The sequence below is a fragment of the Rattus rattus genome, chromosome 10 (assembly GCF_011064425.1).
Source record: "Rattus rattus isolate New Zealand chromosome 10, Rrattus_CSIRO_v1, whole genome shotgun sequence".
NCBI lineage: Eukaryota > Metazoa > Chordata > Mammalia > Rodentia > Muridae > Rattus > Rattus rattus.
The window spans coordinates 43,350,939-43,369,461 of record NC_046163.1 but is presented as its reverse complement, the minus strand read 5'-3'; the positions used below and the strand labels follow the sequence as shown (position 1 = coordinate 43,369,461).

At 43.2% G+C, this 18,523-nt stretch overlaps 1 protein-coding gene across 1 annotated transcript in view; it reads right to left on the bottom strand.

Annotated features, from left to right (window-relative positions):
• Selp (selectin P) overlaps window positions 1–17,281 on the bottom strand; it is a 34,905-nt gene extending 17,624 nt beyond the window's left edge. The window contains exons 1-6 of the mRNA XM_032915269.1: window positions 17,268–17,281; window positions 8,038–8,128; window positions 5,259–5,645; window positions 3,969–4,076; window positions 3,109–3,294; window positions 1,428–1,613 (exon numbers count right to left, since the gene is read on the bottom strand). Of these exons, the coding sequence (XP_032771160.1) occupies window positions 1,428–1,613; window positions 3,109–3,294; window positions 3,969–4,076; window positions 5,259–5,645; window positions 8,038–8,128; window positions 17,268–17,270 (961 nt within the window). The 5' untranslated portion in view covers window positions 17,271–17,281. The remainder of the gene's footprint in view (window positions 1–1,427; window positions 1,614–3,108; window positions 3,295–3,968; window positions 4,077–5,258; window positions 5,646–8,037; window positions 8,129–17,267) is intronic.
• Between the last annotated feature and the right edge of the window lie 1,242 nt (window positions 17,282–18,523).

The window sequence follows — 18,523 nt, the reverse complement described above, 5'->3', positions numbered from 1 at the left end:
TTTGCCAAGGTAGTGCAGCTCACAGTGAGTTTCTACACACCGCTATGCTCTGTATGACCATAGTTCTGATAAAGTCTAGCTTCCTGGCACCCTTCTGGGCAGGCGTTACATCTCTAGATGTCTTCAGACTTGCAGAGCACAGATACCACCCTTTCACCATGACCTCTAGGTTTTACATTATCAGAGTACATAAGGGTTCAATCCTCTGGTCTCTTCTTTTGCTTAATAGTAAAAAAAATGAGAGTCAGAAATCTCACATGATCTCCCAAAGTCTATGTGTTGACAGGTATACATGCCTGTGCTTGTGCGTGTGTGTGTGTGTGTGTGTGTGTGTGTGTGTGTGTGTGTGTGTGTGTTCAGCTGCCCATGTGTGTTGGTGTGGAGGCCAGAGGTTGATGTTGGATGTCTATTCTCCACCTCATTTCTGAGATAGAGTCTCTTATTGAGCACGGGGTTTGCTGTTGCGGCCAGACTGGCTGGCCAGTGAACTCAAGGGATCTTCTCGTCTCTAGTTCCCCTGCTCAAATGCCGAGGTTACAGGCTCATGCCACCACACCTGGTTTCGTGCTGATTCTGAAGTAAAAATTCAGGGACTCATGCTTGAACAGCAACTACTTTACCCATTGAACCATTGCCCCAGCCTCTCCCAGAAGTCTCCCAGCTAATCGTGTTTGAGCCTGGCTTGTAAATCCAGGTTCTGGGAGTTTAGGAATCCAGGCTTCAATCTTCTACTCTCTCCCCCATCCCTGCCCTATAAGATGAGGGGACAAAGTGTCCAAACACCGCTCAGTCTCCATGTATTCTATCCCCACAGCTATTCTGCAATGCAGGTTCTCTTATTCCTTTGCAGAGCCTCCTTCCAAAGCTTCTGACCCCAGATCTCTCATCATCCCTGTAGCTACTGCTTTAACTCCTTCTCAAGCATAGGCTATTGCCCTGCAGAGGCACAGCCAGTGGGATGGCGGAGGGGATGTGATTAATGCAGGCAGAACCTGAAATAAGCAAATGCCCAAGGCTATCCCTGTGTTGTACACTTATCATTCCTTCTCTTCTTTGTCTTTAATTTTTCCTTTAGACAGGGTGTCGTTATTTAGTCCAAGCTAGCCCCCAACTCATGGTGCAATCCAGGCTGATGTTTAATTTGCAGAAATCCTCCTGTCTTGGGCTCTCAAGTGCTGAGATTACATCCATGTGGCACCATGTCCTGCTCATACTTGCTATTCCATTGTGTGCATTTCCTGTGCTTAATTCTTGCAATGCACCTGGCTACTCTTAGCCCCGTTTTGCAGATAAGAAATCTCACAGCATCCAGAGGTTGAACAAATACAATTCTAGAGAAGGTTGCCTTGACATTAAGAGTCCCTGGTCGTTCTACCATGGTAAGATGCTTTCTGGGTCATATTGAAAGCTGTAAAAAGTAATCTTACCTTCACAGGTTGGCAATGGTTCGCTCCACTGACCAGAGTCAGTGCAGTGGAGTATGTCAGAGCCCCTCATCCGATATCCAGGCTGGCACTCAAATTTACAGCTGGAGTCATAGGCAAAGGCAGCCAATGGGTGCATACAGTCCATGGTTCCATGGAGAGGGGCTTCCAGGCTCTGGCACTGCACAGCTAAACAGAAAAACCAACGAGAAAGAAATGGAAAAACAATCCAGGTGGACAGAAGCCATTTGCACAGAGAACAGTATGGCTCGGCCTATGGAAACTAGATGGAGCTGGGAAGATGTCCAGACATGGGGTACCAGATCTCAGAGTGACCTGGACCTTGTTAAAAAGTCCTCCAAGCTCTTAGCACTCTTTATGCTTTCTGCATTACAAGTCTGACCCAGAAGTTCATTTAGTATCTGTGCACTGATGCATTTGCCCTCTTAGATAAAATATCTGAATGATGCATTATGTCTGTCCCCGAAGGTCTATGGATTGATATGCATCTCTTATATGAGATGTATGAATGATACCATTCTGAACCTGGGGATGAGGATATAAGGAAAGAGTAGGTTTTTCTATTTTGGTCATAGCAAAATAAGCCCTTTGCTTTTCCACTGACTGATCCCGTTTCCCCATTCCAGATTTACACAACCTAGCTTGGAACTGGTGGAAGGAAACTTAAAATTTGACAATTCAGGCTGACTTCTCTCCAAGATGGCCAAGTTTCATCGATGCTACAACTAAGATGTGGGGGGTCGGGGATAGGATCTTGTATATTCCAATGTCCTGACACTTGCTTTGATACTCAGGACCTGGGACTCTCCCCACCCCAGGTGTTCCGTTGTTCCATCTCTGGCCATATTAAGCAAGTCTCTCTCTCCACAATGAAGCTACAGCTAGACCAGTGCTAGAATGAGTGTTCTTGCAGGACAGTTTTATAGCCAGGCTTCCTCCTTCAGGGCTGCTCACGGATGAGCATGAGGAGGCCAAGAATATGCATAGAGCTGTGACGTTCACTCTTGACGTTCACAAGTTTTATCCAGCCTTAGGATGCATTAGGATTCTGTGGCATTTATACTTTCTCAAAGTGTCAGTTAAGGTCATTCTTGGTTGGTTAAGTAGAACTCAATGGCTGTTCAGAGATCCAAATGCCCATGCTTTACAAGTACCACAAGGAAAGGAGTTCCTTTGCAATGTTTTCCCCTAGGGATTAAAAAAAAATTAACTACCACCTCTATGCAGGTAGGAGAAGCATTGTGAAAACGAAAATTCAGGTTAGCCTGCTTGGCTAATAACGGTGCTAACTTGAATTTCCATCTAATGCAGATCTTTATATTTCTTGAGGTTTTATTTTTTTTACCTTACTTTAAAAGATTTTATGTGTATGGGTGTTTTGCCCACACGTGTATCAGTATACTACGTGTCTGCCTGGTCCCTGCAAGAGGCCAAAAGAGGGCAATGGATTCCCTGGAACTGGAGTTATACATGTCTGTGAATCGCCATGGAGGTGCCAGGAAATGAACCTGGATCCTCTGGAAGAGCAACCAGGGTTCTTAACCATGGAGACACCTTTTCAGTCCCTATTTCTCAAGTTTTTAACAGAAAGGCCACCATCCCCATTAATGATCACCCAGGTTCTAATTATTTAGCATGGATGGAAAAAGTAAGGTTGATGTACCTTGACATCGTGGGGGATTGTTTGTCCAGATTCCAGAGGCCAAACATTGCATCTCACTGGGTCCGTTCAGGTCATAGCCCTCAGCACAGCTGAAGGTACACTGAGAGCTGAAGGAGAAGTCCCCCAGAGGGTGGCTGCAGTTCATGAGAACGTGTTGTGGGATGTCGAATTTTCCACACTCTTGGACTGTAGGGAACAAAATGTTGATATTTTCTTTTCTTATTGTAGCCCCACTCTGCTATATTTACAGTGAGCTGTACCTCTCCTTACCTTCTCTTTTTAGGCTGCTAGCCCCAGCCCTCCATCCTAGTCTAGTTCCTTTGTATTGCTAGCATCTTAGAAAATAGTCACTTTTTTTTTTTTGATGGCTCAATTCACTCAACATTTTTTTATTTGACTATGTAAAACTAACTTTAAGGCTTTCATTTAGCATTTTTTCAATGTTTATTTTTATTTTATGTGCACTGGTGTTTTGCCCGCATGTGTGTCCGTGTGAAGGTGTCGGGTCCTCTGGAACTGGAGTTACAGGCAGATGTGAGCTGCCTGCCATGTGGATGCTGGGAATTGAACCTGGGTCCTCTGGAAGAGCAGCCAGTGCTCTTAGCTGCTGAGCCATCTCTCCAGCCCTAAGGCTTCCTGTCTTTCTATTGTTTACTCCCTGAAATATCACAAGTGAATGATCTCTTCAAGAATAAAGTGATTTTATCCCAAATGTTTGGAGACGATCGTATGAACGGGCAGTCAGCATTGGGGCTCTTATCTTTACTTGCTAGAGAGACTCCGTCATTTACTTTCTGGCATCGTCTCTCATGTAAGAGCAGCCTTACTCCGAAATAACACCGCCCAGGTTCCAGCCTTACCATATTCACACTCTGGCCCATAGAAGCCCGGGTAGCAGGAGCAGGTGTAGCTCCCAATGGTCTCGATGCACTCCCCCTGGTTGTTGCAGGACATGTCCTGGCAGGAGGCTGCGTGGATACAAGAAAGGTCAGAATCACAGGCGTTCACAGGAAATGAGGCACAGATGCTAACCTCTCAGGAGCCATGTAGAGGGTCCACCTATGTCCCATGATGGGCATCGCAAGGAAAACAGCAATGGAAAGGCCCGGCTGACAATGTGACTAATGCTAAATAAACAAAGTGACACAAATGGAATTACATATAGATACCCTAGATGCAATTGACTTTCAGTACTAGTAGGTATTCATTACAATGGTGTCTCTTGGGGGATGAATTTTATCTCAATCTGTATCTTCTTATGCTAGTGCATCCTGGTGTGGAAAAGTTCTAAGTGTAAAATTTAGAAGACTGGTTTCTGGTCCTAAGATTATCACAGAAGTACTACAAGGCTCCTGATGGATGACATATTTAGAATTCCCAAACAAGGGCACAGCTCTGTGTAGACCCAGAGTCACAAGGGCAGTCACAAATAGATGTGTGGACAGAGGAACTTACTCATGTCAATCAAGCAAAATGGGTTGCAGTTTTCTAACCAAAACTATCCATGCCCTGAGGCCAATTTTTACTCCAAGATTTGATGGTGTCACTGGTGGGGTAGCCACACACTGTTTCCAGGACATTTAACAACATGTCTCCAGGAAGGAGATCAACAGAGACTCAAAGAATCAATCTTCTCATGATCAAAGCAAGCAAACTTAATATCTGATTGCAATATTCCTGTCTACCTGTCATCATGTCTCTCCCACGGGGAGCTTCTATACATCGTAGGGTACAAAGTGTCAGTCACTGTCTGAAATTATGTGTTGTTTAGCATGGATCACATCAGCGTTTTGGAAAATTGCACCTTGTTGCCAGGTACAGAAATAGCACCACGATGTTAGTAATTCTCAATGTATTTTATATCTTGTAATCTTTTTTTTAAATCACGGTCTTGATAAACCTTTCCTGAGCACAGCGTCCTCAGTAATAAGGAGGATGGGCTGGGCGATACTAAAGACCCTTCTAGTTTCAAATAGGTGGTTTTTCGCTAATCCTGATCTTATGTTCTTCAAGGTGCTCAGTAATACTGAGTAGCTCTGCACTTTCTCATGCCTGACTTTGTGCTCCCATGTTCCTGACTTAGCGGTTACACTCCTCATCCAGGAAAGGCATGTTTTTAAGAGACCGTGTCGGCTCAGGGGAGGTCTCACCTGTGTAGCACAGGGCCCGCTTTCGTTTAAAGCAGGGTTCATCATTCCACTTGCCAGGGGCCGAATTACTCTTGATGTAGATCTCCACACAGTCCTGGTTGTTCCTCTTGTTGTTGGGCTCGTTGTCAGCCCAGTTCTCAGCCTCCGCCGTGAGAGTCTTATTGGTTCCCACCCAGGTCCACTTATTGTTGATCTTTCGGATACCAATCCAGTAGTAAGAGTTGACGTATGGGATGACGTCATTGAGGTGAGCGATTTCATTCTTGTTCTGGATGGCCACTAAGTCTGTGAAGTGCCTCTTGCAGAATGCCCGTGAGTTATTCCATGAGTATGCTTTCGTGCTGTAGTTATAGGTCCACGCGGCCACTTCCTTCTGATTTACGAGCTCTGGAGGTCGGAAATGGGCACCAGGTTAGTATCACTCACTGGGCGGAGTCTAATCCTAAGCTTACTTTCGCAGATAAGATGAATAGCTCACCAGAAGATGGATGTCAAGAACAAGGTTATTTTCTGCCTGATTTAATTTTAGGGGGAAACTTCTCAGTGTTTTCTATTTTTCACTTAAAAGTGAACACAAAGCCAGAACAAGAAAGCACTCTCTTCTAAAAGATTTTGGGTGTTGGAGAAATGGCTCTGCCGTTAAGAGGACTGACTGCTATTCCAGAGGTCCTGAGTTCAATTCCCAGCAGCTACATGGTGGCTCACAGCCATCTGTAATGGGTCTGATGCTCTTTTCTGTTGTGTCTGAAGACCGCAAAAGTGTATTCATATACATATAATAAATAAATCTTAAAAAAAAAGATTGTGGATGTTAAAAAATTTGAGATCCCAAGATACTGGAAACAGAAGAGAACTTAACTTAAAGGCCATCCAGTCTACTCTCATTTTAAAAAACAAAGAAGACATAAGAGTTGTTTGTCCAAAAGCTCACATAGAACAGCACATGAATTATTCCTGCTACTGGCCATGGACAGTGAGGTGCTTGTTTGTGATCTGGAACCTCCTGATGGCTTGGTCTCAGGGCCGCCATGTTTACTTTCTTCCTGATAGAACACCTACTTCTTTGTTTATCTGGGTTTGTTGAGTCACGTCTTACAGCACAGCTGGGACTGGCCTGGAACTCTGCCTCCACCTCCCAAGTACTGGAATCCCAAGCATGCACCACCGTGCCTGGTGACTTCCTTGCCTTACCTTTGTGGCCTTCCTACTATGTTGGTGACCTTCCCCTTCATCCCTGTTAAATTTCTCATCTTCTGCTTTTCTTTTTGGCTTCAGGTACACTCTGTCTTTCTCCTTTTAGGCTTCCCCCTTTCTTATTTCCCTGTGGTGTTTCTATGATGTGACCCATACCCAGCACTCTGAATCCAGTTGATTGTGGATTGTGGGTCCTTCTTTATCATGAATCACAGTGTTTGACCCTAAACAGCCATTCAGTAGATGCCTGGTGAATTAGTGAGATGCTGTAGGGCTTTGGCAGGGTTAGGGTTAGAAATATTTCCCAATTCACAGCCACACATTTTACATCTCTTAGCTGTTTCTCCTTGATAAATTATCTCCTCCAAATCTACGTATTCAGGCATTTAAATGGACTCTTTTTTGGTAAGTGCTTATGCTATCAAATGAGATAAATAAAATGTGTTCCCTCTGATACAGAGGCTGTTATGGGAGTCAGAGGGAGCTCACAGGGCAGAGAGGCCAGTTTGCCAGAAGAGGTGGACAATGCCAGCAATCAGTCTTGGAAACAACTCCTTTCCTGTTTACAGAGTTCTGTTTCTATTTGACTCTCCCCTCCACTACCCCTTGAGGACCGGCCATATTTCCACCTTCCTCACTAGTACCTGTGGTGTTGTTTTTGCCTTGAGGCTTTCCTCTGGAGGCAAGCAGGCATGACGTACACAGCTGCAACCTCAGTGCTTAAGAGGCTGAAGCAGAAAAGTCACAAGTTTGAGGCCAGTCTGATCTACATAGCCTGACCTATCCAAAGTGGAGGAGGAGGAGGAGGAGGAGGAGGAGGAGGAGGAGGAGGAGGAGGAGGAGGAGGAGGAGGAGAGGAGGAGGAGGAGGAGGAGGAGGACGATGAGGAGGAGGAGGAGGAGGAGGAGGAGGAAGGGGAGGAATTATTTTGACATAGCCTGCATTGCACTACTGTTTAATCAACTTGTTTCAAGTCTGCTACCCAAAAGCTTCCTGTGATGAACGTATCAATATCATATATCAAATCACTTACTCTGACTTTGAAAAAAGTTACTTTTGTTTTTCAAAAAGATTTTGTGTGTGTGTGTGTGTGTGTGTGTGTGTGTGTGTGTGTGCGCCCATGTGTGCTTATGTGCTCTCCTTGTGTACAGATAGTAGCCAAGCAGGAGAGTGTCAGGTCTCTGGGAACTGGAGTTATAGGAGGTTGTAAACCACTTGATCTAGGTGCTGGAAACTAAACCTGGATCTTCTGGGAAAACAGCAAGTGCCCTTAATGGTTGAATCATCTTTCCAGCCTCCAAAATTATGTTTCAAGAAATGCAAATGTTTTTGTGAATCACTGAGAATGCAGATGGCCTGTGTCTGCCTTTCCAAATGAGGATGTTGATGCTGGATGCAAAAGCTTGTGGGTTCTAAAGCCTTGTAGACCAGTGCAGTGGTGCCAGGGGTGTTTTCCTGTCAGGACTCTGGGTGGGAAAAGTTTTCCCATGCCTCCCAGCAGACTACTGCCCTAAACTACTCTTACTTGGCCCTGGGATCTCTCCTAATTACTCAGGATCAGGTGAAGAGTGAACCTAGCATTTACCAGAGATCAAAGCACTGAACCAGACAAGCTGAGCAGCTCCCAGGACCACACTCCGGAGTCTTGGCTTCCAAGAACCTTTTGGGCAGCCGGCCTGAAACAAAAAAGAAAACGTCCCTTTAGTATCTACGAACAACCAATGAAATGATAGGAATTCGGTTGATGATCATTGGGATAATTCTGATTCCCAGCAGGAGGGCGTTAGAAACCTTCTACTTCCTTCTGATTTCTCATCACTCTCCTGAATCTTATTCTAACAAGGCTGTGAAGATCGTATCAAACCTATTGGCTTTTAAAGATTTTGGGGGGGCAGGTAAGTTCTAGAAATGATCATCTTGTCTGAGTTCTTACTGTACACAGTAATAAGAACTTGTGAGATGTCCAAATGACATCTTACGAATGACAGCTGCAGATTTTGACCCATGAGCTGTCTACCTGACATTCTTACCTGCAAACACCTCTAAGATTTCAAATTCATACTGCATTGCCTTTGGGGGTGCAGAGTGTGAGGCATACCAAGATGAGCAGGGCTTCCCATAGCCATCCAAAGCAACCCTCACATTATCACCAAGATAAAACCGGGACTTTGTATTTAAATGTGGTGTTTCTACTCCTTAGGAGAAATAACCACCTAAAACCATTATTGTAGAGAAATTCTGAATTGCCACAGAGCACACTGCTGTAATGGATGATACATGGCACACTGTACAGTGATGTATGACGTACGCTGCTGACCATAACCTGACCAGATACCAAGATGTGCACAACTCAGATCAAAGCCAGTCTTTTGGACAGTGGTGTTTGACTTTGCAAGCTTGGACCTTCTTACTTTGATGTTTCTGAATTCTGGATTTTGTAAGTATATGTAGTATTTTCCTAAATCAGAACATTGCCCAGCTAACCTATGGATAATCAACTCTCCAACCCATAATTTGTAGTATATTTGTCATGGCTTAATTGTGTGCTAAAAATAATTGTAGTACTGATGACATTAAAAAATTGATCTGCAGAAATTTATGGTTCCAGATAATTAAAGATATTTTTTATTATATATATATGTATATATATGTGTGTGTGTGTCCATATATATCTATATATATGCATATACTTACATATATATGAGGTTAAAATTTTGTAGAGGAAGTATAGAATGGGACTTAGGATTTCAGGAGAGAAAGTGAATAGTAGAAATGTTCTTGTTATTAAACATTGCTTGTGGTTTGTGTTACCAGCTCACTCTAACATTTAGTTACTTTTGTCGAACGTTAAGAAAGAATACAACAGCTTTTTAAAGAGCTATGCTTATATTATTCTAGAAATCCAATTATAATTTTAAAATTTATGAAGATCCTTATCTCTCTGCCTAAAAGGGAAGGGAAATTACACAGTTTTCCAAAAAAAAAAAAAAAAAAAAAAATGGAGATGTGGTGAAAAACGTATTACTGATGAACACAGCAATGCAGTCTGATGCAGGGACCCAGTGTTGGCTTTGACACTGGGCTGGGTTCCCACTCTGAGGATCATGACAGTTTTACATCATTTGCTGTTCTACCTGTGCCCTTGGGAAAGTGGCTTGTCCCACTAATGACATTTATAAGCATTTGGGGGTCCCTGGGATACACCTAAATGAGGGTATGAGGAGAGTGAGTTGATGAGGCTCCTAACTGACTTTTTATCATCAGGCATATGTCTACTCATTGTTTTCTGTATTCACTTACCTAAACTTTTTTTTTCTTATCTTTTCTTCGGAGCTGGGGATCGAACCCAGGGCCTTGCGCTTGCTAGGCAAGCGCTCTACCACTGAGCTAAATCCCCAACCCCTTTACCTAAACTTTTAACTAAGCTTTTGTTTAAACACAATCCCCAATGGAGGTACTTCCTATTCTGAGTTGTCTGTTTATTTGTATAAACTTTTAAGCAAAACCTTGTTTAAACTAAAATTCCCCCAACTAAGTTTCTACTGTACGTGTGTGTGTGTGTGTGTGTGTGTGTGTGTGTGTGTGTGTGTGTGTGTGTAGAAGTTTGGTTTGAAGCAATGCATGGTATAAAGAAAAAAAGGTAGGTGCTCTAATCAAGTCACAACATCCAAAAAAGGAGAACAGAAATAATCTGTGCACCCTGTCTCAACATGATACATCTGTTCTTCAAAAATCACCCAGTACCAAGATTCATCTTCCTGGGCTAATACGGTCCTGTCAGAGAAGCAAGGTTTACCACCAAATCAATTCAGTGTTTCGCAGGCACCTCTGTAGGCGTTCTAGTCAACAGTCCAATGGTCACCCCTTCCCACCAGTGAGTTTAAGTGATTTGCCCAAGTTGGCTAGCCAAATGCATATCAGCTCAGCACGTCGATTCTTAGTCTCTCAGGCTCACGAACTTCAGAAACAGTGAGGAAGATGTTGATTTGGAGAGATCAGACTCCAACAGGCTCATAGATCCATGTATCTTTTTTTGGGGGGGGTGGTAATTCTCAGGTAGTACAGGCTAACTTTAAATTTGTGATACAGTCAGTTCCTCAGTCTCCTGCCTCCATCTGCCAAGTGCTGGAATTAAACCAGGATGCTCTAGTGGCTCTCCTCATTCTGACCATACTTACTGCACCCCAAAGTCAAACCTATGTGCCAACAGTCAGGTTGCCCCTTGACTTAATGGTAAGTGACATAACTTTATACATGGGTATGGTAGTGTTTCAAAGTCTTACTTAGAAATAATTTTCTGTCTAAATGCCCTTTGGGTGGCGGTGGCTTTTTATATCCGATCCTGTCCCACAGCACAGTTTTAAGGACAGTATTGGACCTAGGATGATGAAGAGTTAAGGACTCTGCATATCTGACTAAGCACGTGTTGAAACAGGAGGAAATGCCTCTCAGGAAAAGCAGCCGTGTTCTCTGCTAATCTTTAACATTGTCTGGCAGCCTGCTTCAAACTGGAAGTGTCTGGAAAGGAGTCGAGGACGGGGTCATTTGAATAATATCCTGTGACTGCATAGATTTTGTATAAGCATCCTGGCTATCTGATGTCTGATGGTGGCTGTGGAGAAAAAGGAGAGAGCTGAGAAGAGTGGGAGAAGAATCTTTGCCCTCTGGCCTCCCGTTTGCAGGAAGAGGCAGCAGCATGCCGGAGTCTGTCCACAGAGAGAGGAGCACAGCTCTGCAGGTCAGAGGCGATGTGCCCTTTTGACCTCTGACTGCCTGTCCAGATACCCTTGGCTTTCTCTGCTTCCTCTGTAGCTAAAGGTTTTCAACTCCCTTGCCTCCTCTTTGTTTTCAGGCCACAGTTTCCACCTACTTATCAAACTGCTCTTTTGAACCTTATCATGAACTTGCAAATCACCCAACTAAACAAAGCTTTCTCTCTTTATCTCTCTTGAACTCTGTAGAGCAGGATTTGCTGCAGACCAACCCATTTTGCCTAACGTACTGTTTCTCTAATGTCGAGCAATTTTTCTGAGTGTTTCTTTGACTCTTCCTCAACTCTGCCTTTGGTGCATTCCAGCTTCCATGGTTCTACCTTGTTCTTTTGCTAGACCTCAGGGTCATCTTTTTGCATCCTGATCAGGGTCCCTGATCAGCATCTCCATTTCTGGCCTTGCTCTAGAATATGAGGCTCCCAGCATGAATACTGAGTAGACACAGGACCATGCACATCATCATGTCCCAAAGAGACTATGGTAGCATCTGAAACAAACAGCTAACTGCGGTGCCTATTAGCATAACAAAGCTAACTGTGGTGCCTATTAGCATACCAAGGTGCCTGTGGCTCCTCTCAGCTCTTCTCACCAGGCCCTCTTCCCCAGCTTCTGTTCTGGTTCCTATAAAAACCTGCCAATACAGCCTTGTGTTCTTGGTTCTCTCTGTCTCTCTGTCTCTCACAAGTAAGTCTGAATCCCTGGCCATGGAAAAACAAATACTTAATGACTGACATTCAACTAACAGTTGGATGAGTGCATGAAATAATAATGACCAGGAGATGCCTACCTGAAAGACAGAAACTGTTAAAATAGTAAATGAGTAATAATCATAATTTAGTACCGATGATGGCAATAGAGATTGTATCTTAGTCAAAATGTTATAGACTTTGAGGAAGACATAAAATACCCAATATTGGAGCTGGGGATTTAGCTTAGTGGTAGAGCCCTTGCCTAGCAAGTGCAAGGTCCTGGGTTCGGTCCTCAGCTCTGGAAAAAAAACCAAAAACCAATACTTTTGGTTGTAAGCCTGGCCTTTAACAGTTGAGCCATCTCTCCAGCCCCCAATATTCTTATTTAATCTACTCCTGACAGTAGCAGATTTATTGAGAGACATCTCTAGGAACCTAATATGCAACATGAACATATAGGTAATAAAAATATACTACCTGTGGATTATATGTGTTAAGTGAGACATTAGCTGTTTTTACCACATAAAAAATAATAAAATAAAATTGAGCAACTGTGTGAGATAATGGAAAAAAATCTGCTTCATACGGCAATTATTTGACCATTTGTATGTATCCCATTACATCATGCTGTATACTTTAAATACCCACAATAAAATTCATTTTTAAAAAGTGAATTATGGATTACTCTATACACATGAATGAATAATGACATTTGAAGTAAACTAAATGAACCAATATAAATAAAGTGACAATGCTAAGAGAGTGACTGGAAATAAGGTAGACGTGTGCTAAATTAAAAAATTAATGGAGGAAATCAAATATGTATCCCTGACACTTTCCATCACGCTCTTTGATGTGAGAGAAACAAGAGCATGATGGCCCCTCTCCTGCATCCCCAGATGAGCTTGACTGACTCTCTTAACTCCGTGTAGATAGGTTGTAGGAATAAGGGGAGAAGCAGGGAGCTGTGAGGATGTTCCATAGGTGGTATACCTCAAGAACCCTAGAGGACATGAAATAGCAACCACCATTTCAAAGAAAAGCAAGTTTCAATGTAACTTTCCGGTTTACAAGTGACTCTGAAAGGCTCTGGCACTGAAGGAAGTTCATACAACCAATGCAAATTCTTATAATCAAACAGTTACATAGACCTGAGCTCCTTCACCTACATCACCATGGTGACCTGAACTCTCCCATCAAGTAGGAGCAGAAAGGAGGGACCAAGAATCTTTACCTTTTCTGAACCCTTTATAACAACCTGCCATCGAATCCTAATGACTTTTCCATCTGGTCAGAAACCTGGACACTCACCAAACTTTCACTTGAATTGTCTAGGGCTGGCTTAAATGTTATTATTTCTTTTCTGGAGCTGAGAAATCAGCTTTGATTAACCTCTTTTCCTGAAGATTACCTTTGCTAACTCTCTAAAATGCAATCAAAACAAGTCTTCTACTCTCTCTCTCTCTCTCTCTCTCTCTCTCTCTCTCTCTCTCTCTCTCTCCTTCTCTCTTTCTTTCAGTGCTGGGATCAAACACAGGACCTTGTGAATGCTAGGCAAATTCCTGATGTTGAGGTATATCCCCAGCAAGAATGATATTTGTAACATAATATGGCCACATGACTTAAAAGCCTTTAAACGTTTCCACGTCTCTAAGCAACACATTCAAACTCTTCGAGATGCACCAACAAGACCCTTGAAAACATGGCTCCCTCCTGCTTGATGATTCTCTCCTGCCCTTACTTCTCAACCACCCACATCCTTTTGATAACACTATAATAAGAGATGTTATAATTTCTGAAATGCATTGTTTGTTCCCTATGTTTTTACACCAACAGTACCCATGTGTGTCAACCCAACTCCCTGAGTTCTTAATTTTTTTCCTTAAAGGAACTTTGCTATCAAGACCACTTCCTTCTCCATACCAAACAACCACTCCCTAGTTACTCTCTCTGGGTTTTTCCCCATTGGTTGTTTTAACAATGACTAAATTCCTAAAATACCTCAGGCACATTTCCAGGGAGAAGAGTTAAAATCATGAAACTAGATTCAGTTTCTATCCTCATAGAATGGACATGTATCATAGCACTAAACAGATATGAAAATGCAGGGCAGTAGTGCTCAGGGAAGAATTAAAGGAAGACTGTGTGACAGACTGACCATGAGCTATGTCAGACAGGGACTTCAAGGCAGCCCTCTGCAGGAAAGGGACATCTAATCCAACAGCAAAATGATCAGGGGAAACTGTCAAGTAGGAAGCAGGGAGAAGAACACGGAAGCCTTTAACACAGGTAATGCCAAACATTGTAAAGAAAGAAATGAGCTAGAATGGACATCGTAAAGGGCAGGTGGATGTGATAGGAAAGGAGTTGAAAGATAAAGCTAGGTCTGGGAGACAAAGCAAGGGATGAGATCCTATTCTGAGTGTGGGAAGAAGTCAGTGGGCAACTTTAAAAGAAGTATGATGTGGTCTGGCTGATAATAAAAACAGGGGCTCTGGAGAGTAATTGAAAAAGTAGCTTGAGGACAGGTCTTGTATCAAATGCCAGTCAGCAACAGGGGAGCCACCTTTAAGGCCCTGAATAGAGCAGACCAATGAAAAGATGTATCTAGCAGTGTTGTTGAGTGGAGACAAGAACCCTAGGCTACAAAAAGCAGCGCTTGTTAACTGTGTCCCTGAAGGAAGTTAAAGAAGAATTGATGTGCTGGAGTCAATGGGAATGGAGAAGGGAAGGAAGATAAGAACAACGTCAGGCCATAGGACCAAGGCATATGTCACAAGGCATTGCAACATTGTAACAGTTCCGATCCTAGCGCCCCAGAGTTCCTGGATGGTAGTGGTAGAGGGCCAAGGTCCTAGCATTCACCCCCCCCCCATCAAATAACACACAGAAAAGGGCTTGTCTCTAAGTCGAGCAGATTTCAAATAAATACAAGATGCGTCCCATGATCCGACCACTCAGAATCCAAGCACTTAAGTTAGACCAGTCTTGACATTATGTTAAACGAAATAGTAACATTAAAATAAAACACATTTTTAAAAAGACTACAAGATCTTAGCTGAGTTGCATCCCTGTGTTTTCTTTGCATTCGACATTGTAAAGCATCTGACTTGCTTTTCCAGCAGAGACATTAGACAAGGTAATGGCTGTCATCATAAAAACCAGCCTCCCCGTGGGCTTTGCTCAGTACTGCCTCCTATGTCAAAAGTCACGTGTGTGTGTGTGTGTGTGTGTGTGTGTGTGTGTGTGTGTGTGTGTGTGTGTGTGCGTTTTGTTTGTTTTTTGCTTTTGGTGATGTGACTAGTAATCATCTCTGTTCAGAGCTCTAAAGATGCATATTCTAAGAGCTGATTGCCAGCCTAGAACAACATGGAGCCGATAAAGTAGAAGGAACTGTAGAACCTGAAGGCGGAGCCTGAAGTAGCTAACTGTTTACATGACGTGATCCTGAGCTGTTCCTTGGCCTGCAAAAGCCTTGACAGAAATCAGGATAATGTAACTGTAAATCCCTAAGCCATTCCCTGTGAGCTGGCTGAAAATGTCCCACAAGATACCCCTTAACTTCATTCTCTTGGGTCCTAAGTGAAGCCGCTATCTAAATATGAAGCAGATTTCACACAGACAGACTGAGCTTCCTGAATCCTAAGAGACAAATGTGCTCGGGGAGGAAGGAATCTGAATTATTACAATCAATGCTGGGCTGGGTTCTTAACACTTCACTGTACAGCCTAGCCTACGTTCCAGGTAGAGCTGAGGAACTCCTGAGGATAACACACAGGAGGGAAATCTTAAGGGTCTCCTGGAAGCCACACAAGTCCAGGAACCTTTGCACAGTTGTCTATGAAGGTCAGCTTATATGGATATTTTCATCTAGGTCAGGAACTGCAGCTTTCATCAGAATCCTGAACAATGCCACCATCTATGCCACCATGTCTTTGAACTAGAAGAGGATGCCAAAAAGAATAGAAGGAAGAGATTGATGGCTGGTTTGCTTACGTCAACCAATTCAGAAGAATGACATGCTAAAAAACATAAGGAATCCTATTTTTTTTGCCATAGTGATTGAAAGAGTGCGGACTCAAATGTCATCCTGGGTCTCTATTTTACTAACCAGACACACACACACACACACACACACACACACACACACACACACACACACACACACCCCACTGGCACACTGGTGAGGGGTGATCTCTTCCCTTTAAGTACTGGAAGGGTGTGTTGCAGTGAGGTAAGAGGGAGAGGAGTGATAGAATCATGAAGTAAGCACGGCTTTCTTTTGCAGTGCTGTATAAAGGTGTCTAAAAATCAATACCCTTCTGCCTCCTCCTTAAGTACAGACTAGAAGATTTCAGGTTCTGAGACTATGTGAGACACTCCTAGTACATTAAAAATACACATGATAGTACCCCAACTATGCATGTTTTATCCAAAGTCACTGTCCCGAGTTCAAAATACCTGGTTATCTTAGGATCTCCCCTCAATCCCTGACCTCACTATACCTCTGGAGTTTTCTCTTTCTTAAAGCAGTAGTTAGAATTTGCTAATCACTTACACACCAGCCTCAGATATAAATGCTCTTCAGTGCAACCTTATTTAATCTTTACTATGGTGGTGTATAAGAATAGTATTATTATACCCCATTTGCATATGGGGAAACTGGGTTAATAACATGAAAGATAGACATTTAGATCAGAACCATGTGGATAGTCTGGATTGGTCCTAGAAAACTACCAGTATTTAGAGAATGGGTTAGGAAGGATGAGAATTAGAAGCTGTTCCATGGTAGATATGCCCCAAGGCCCTTTTTCAGCCTTCCATTCATCCCAGAGAGAAAGGCAGACTTAGCGAAGAGGTGACATCCTTGCCAAGATCTGCTCCAAGGAGTTCCTGCAAGTTCCAGTGGAAAAGCAGCCACGGTGTAGACAGAGAATGATAGCAACATCATCAAGTTTAAAGAGTGTGGTAGCCATTGGTTAAATGCCTGCCCTCTGTAAGCCACAATGGTTCTATTTGCCAAATGGAAGTTATTCAAACTTCTAAGAACGTTGGAAGAATCAAAATGATCAGCCGGCTTTTAAAAATGCTTACAAACTAACCATGATGCTGTGCACCTACAAGCCTTGGCTACCTGGGAAGCCGAGGCAGGAGGATAGTACATTTAATGAGTCAAGGTAACAAGACCCCATTTCAAAAAGAGAGGGGAAAATGCCTGCAAATTCTACCTAGGCCATTCAACACAAAGCCCCAGGGCTAATGCTGGTCCTTACTTTCTGAACCTTTCTTCTGTCTGCTTCAGCCACAAACCTCGTCAACTCCTCTAATTCCAATACAGAGAAAAACAAACTTACCATGTCCTCTCCGACCCGTCTGGCTTTCTTCCTCTGGCCAAGCCACACTTCTTATACTTTTGCTGCCTCCCCTTGGTGTCAGGCTGCCTCACAAAACAACTTCCTATTCGCTTTCCAGAAATTTATCACGGCCTTTCCCCCTGATGTTAGACTGTTGATACTGCAGAGCAGAGTTGGCAGTTTCCAAGGAGCGGCTGCCAGGGGGCCAGCAGGTCAGCCCTTCCACAGGAGACTGTTTGGAGACAGGCGCAGGTGTGAATCATGCCTGGACATCCCAGACTGAGCAAGGCAGGAACAGGACCCATGCACCCAGGGGTCAGGTTTCCTTTGATTATGATATGAGTTCCAATGTAAGGTCGTAAGGTTTGGAAGACCTGCTTTGTACTCGTCACAAATTCCCTCTGTAAATTCCAGTTAATGGGAGATGCCAAAGAATGTTTTAAGATTCCAGTAGACTTCTGAGGGGACAAGGCAGAAAATAGAAGTAAAAAAAAAAAACCTAAGCAGATAGAAAAGGGAAAATCCAGGGAGAGTTTCTAACACTTGGGGACTATTGCTGGAAATGGTTTTGAAGTGATATATGGAGCAGGGATGGGCGATCTGAGAACTCTGTCTCTCATGTCAAAAGAGGAAGGATAGAAGGGTGTGGTGGCACCTGCCTGTAATCCCAGAAGTCGAGCAATGGATAGAGGAGGGTTCTGAGTTCTAGGCAAGAATGGCTAGGTAAGCAGACCCTGCCTCCGTAAAAACGGGAAGGGCTAGTATTTCTTTTCTCATGGAGAGTGTAGCACGTGGGGCCATGCATTCTGTTAGTGCAGTAGTTAGGATTTGGTCCATACATTTAAACTTCTTCAGACCTGTTCTTACTCCGTTTGTAGTCATCTATTGGGCTAATTAATTAATAAACTAAAAACTAAATGAATTCGATTCTCTACACTACCTCCTCAACTGCTAATGAGGATGATAATGATGGGTCTTACCTCACAGAGCTTTGTGAAATTACAGAGACTGATACAAGGAGAGGGCTTGACATAAGAGCAGACACACAGTAGGTGTTCCAAAAATGTCGCTAGTCATGGCTACTTCCCTGGTGGGCAGTAAAGTAAAAAAGCTAAATGTTCTGTATCGAGTTGGAAAAGAAACCTCACAATTTATCCTTTTGAATTCTAGCTAACAGTGTTGGCTATTATTTTTTTCACTCTCTCTAGGATTATACAGTTTCTGCACAGACATCTCAAGGATAGGTTCGAAATGGG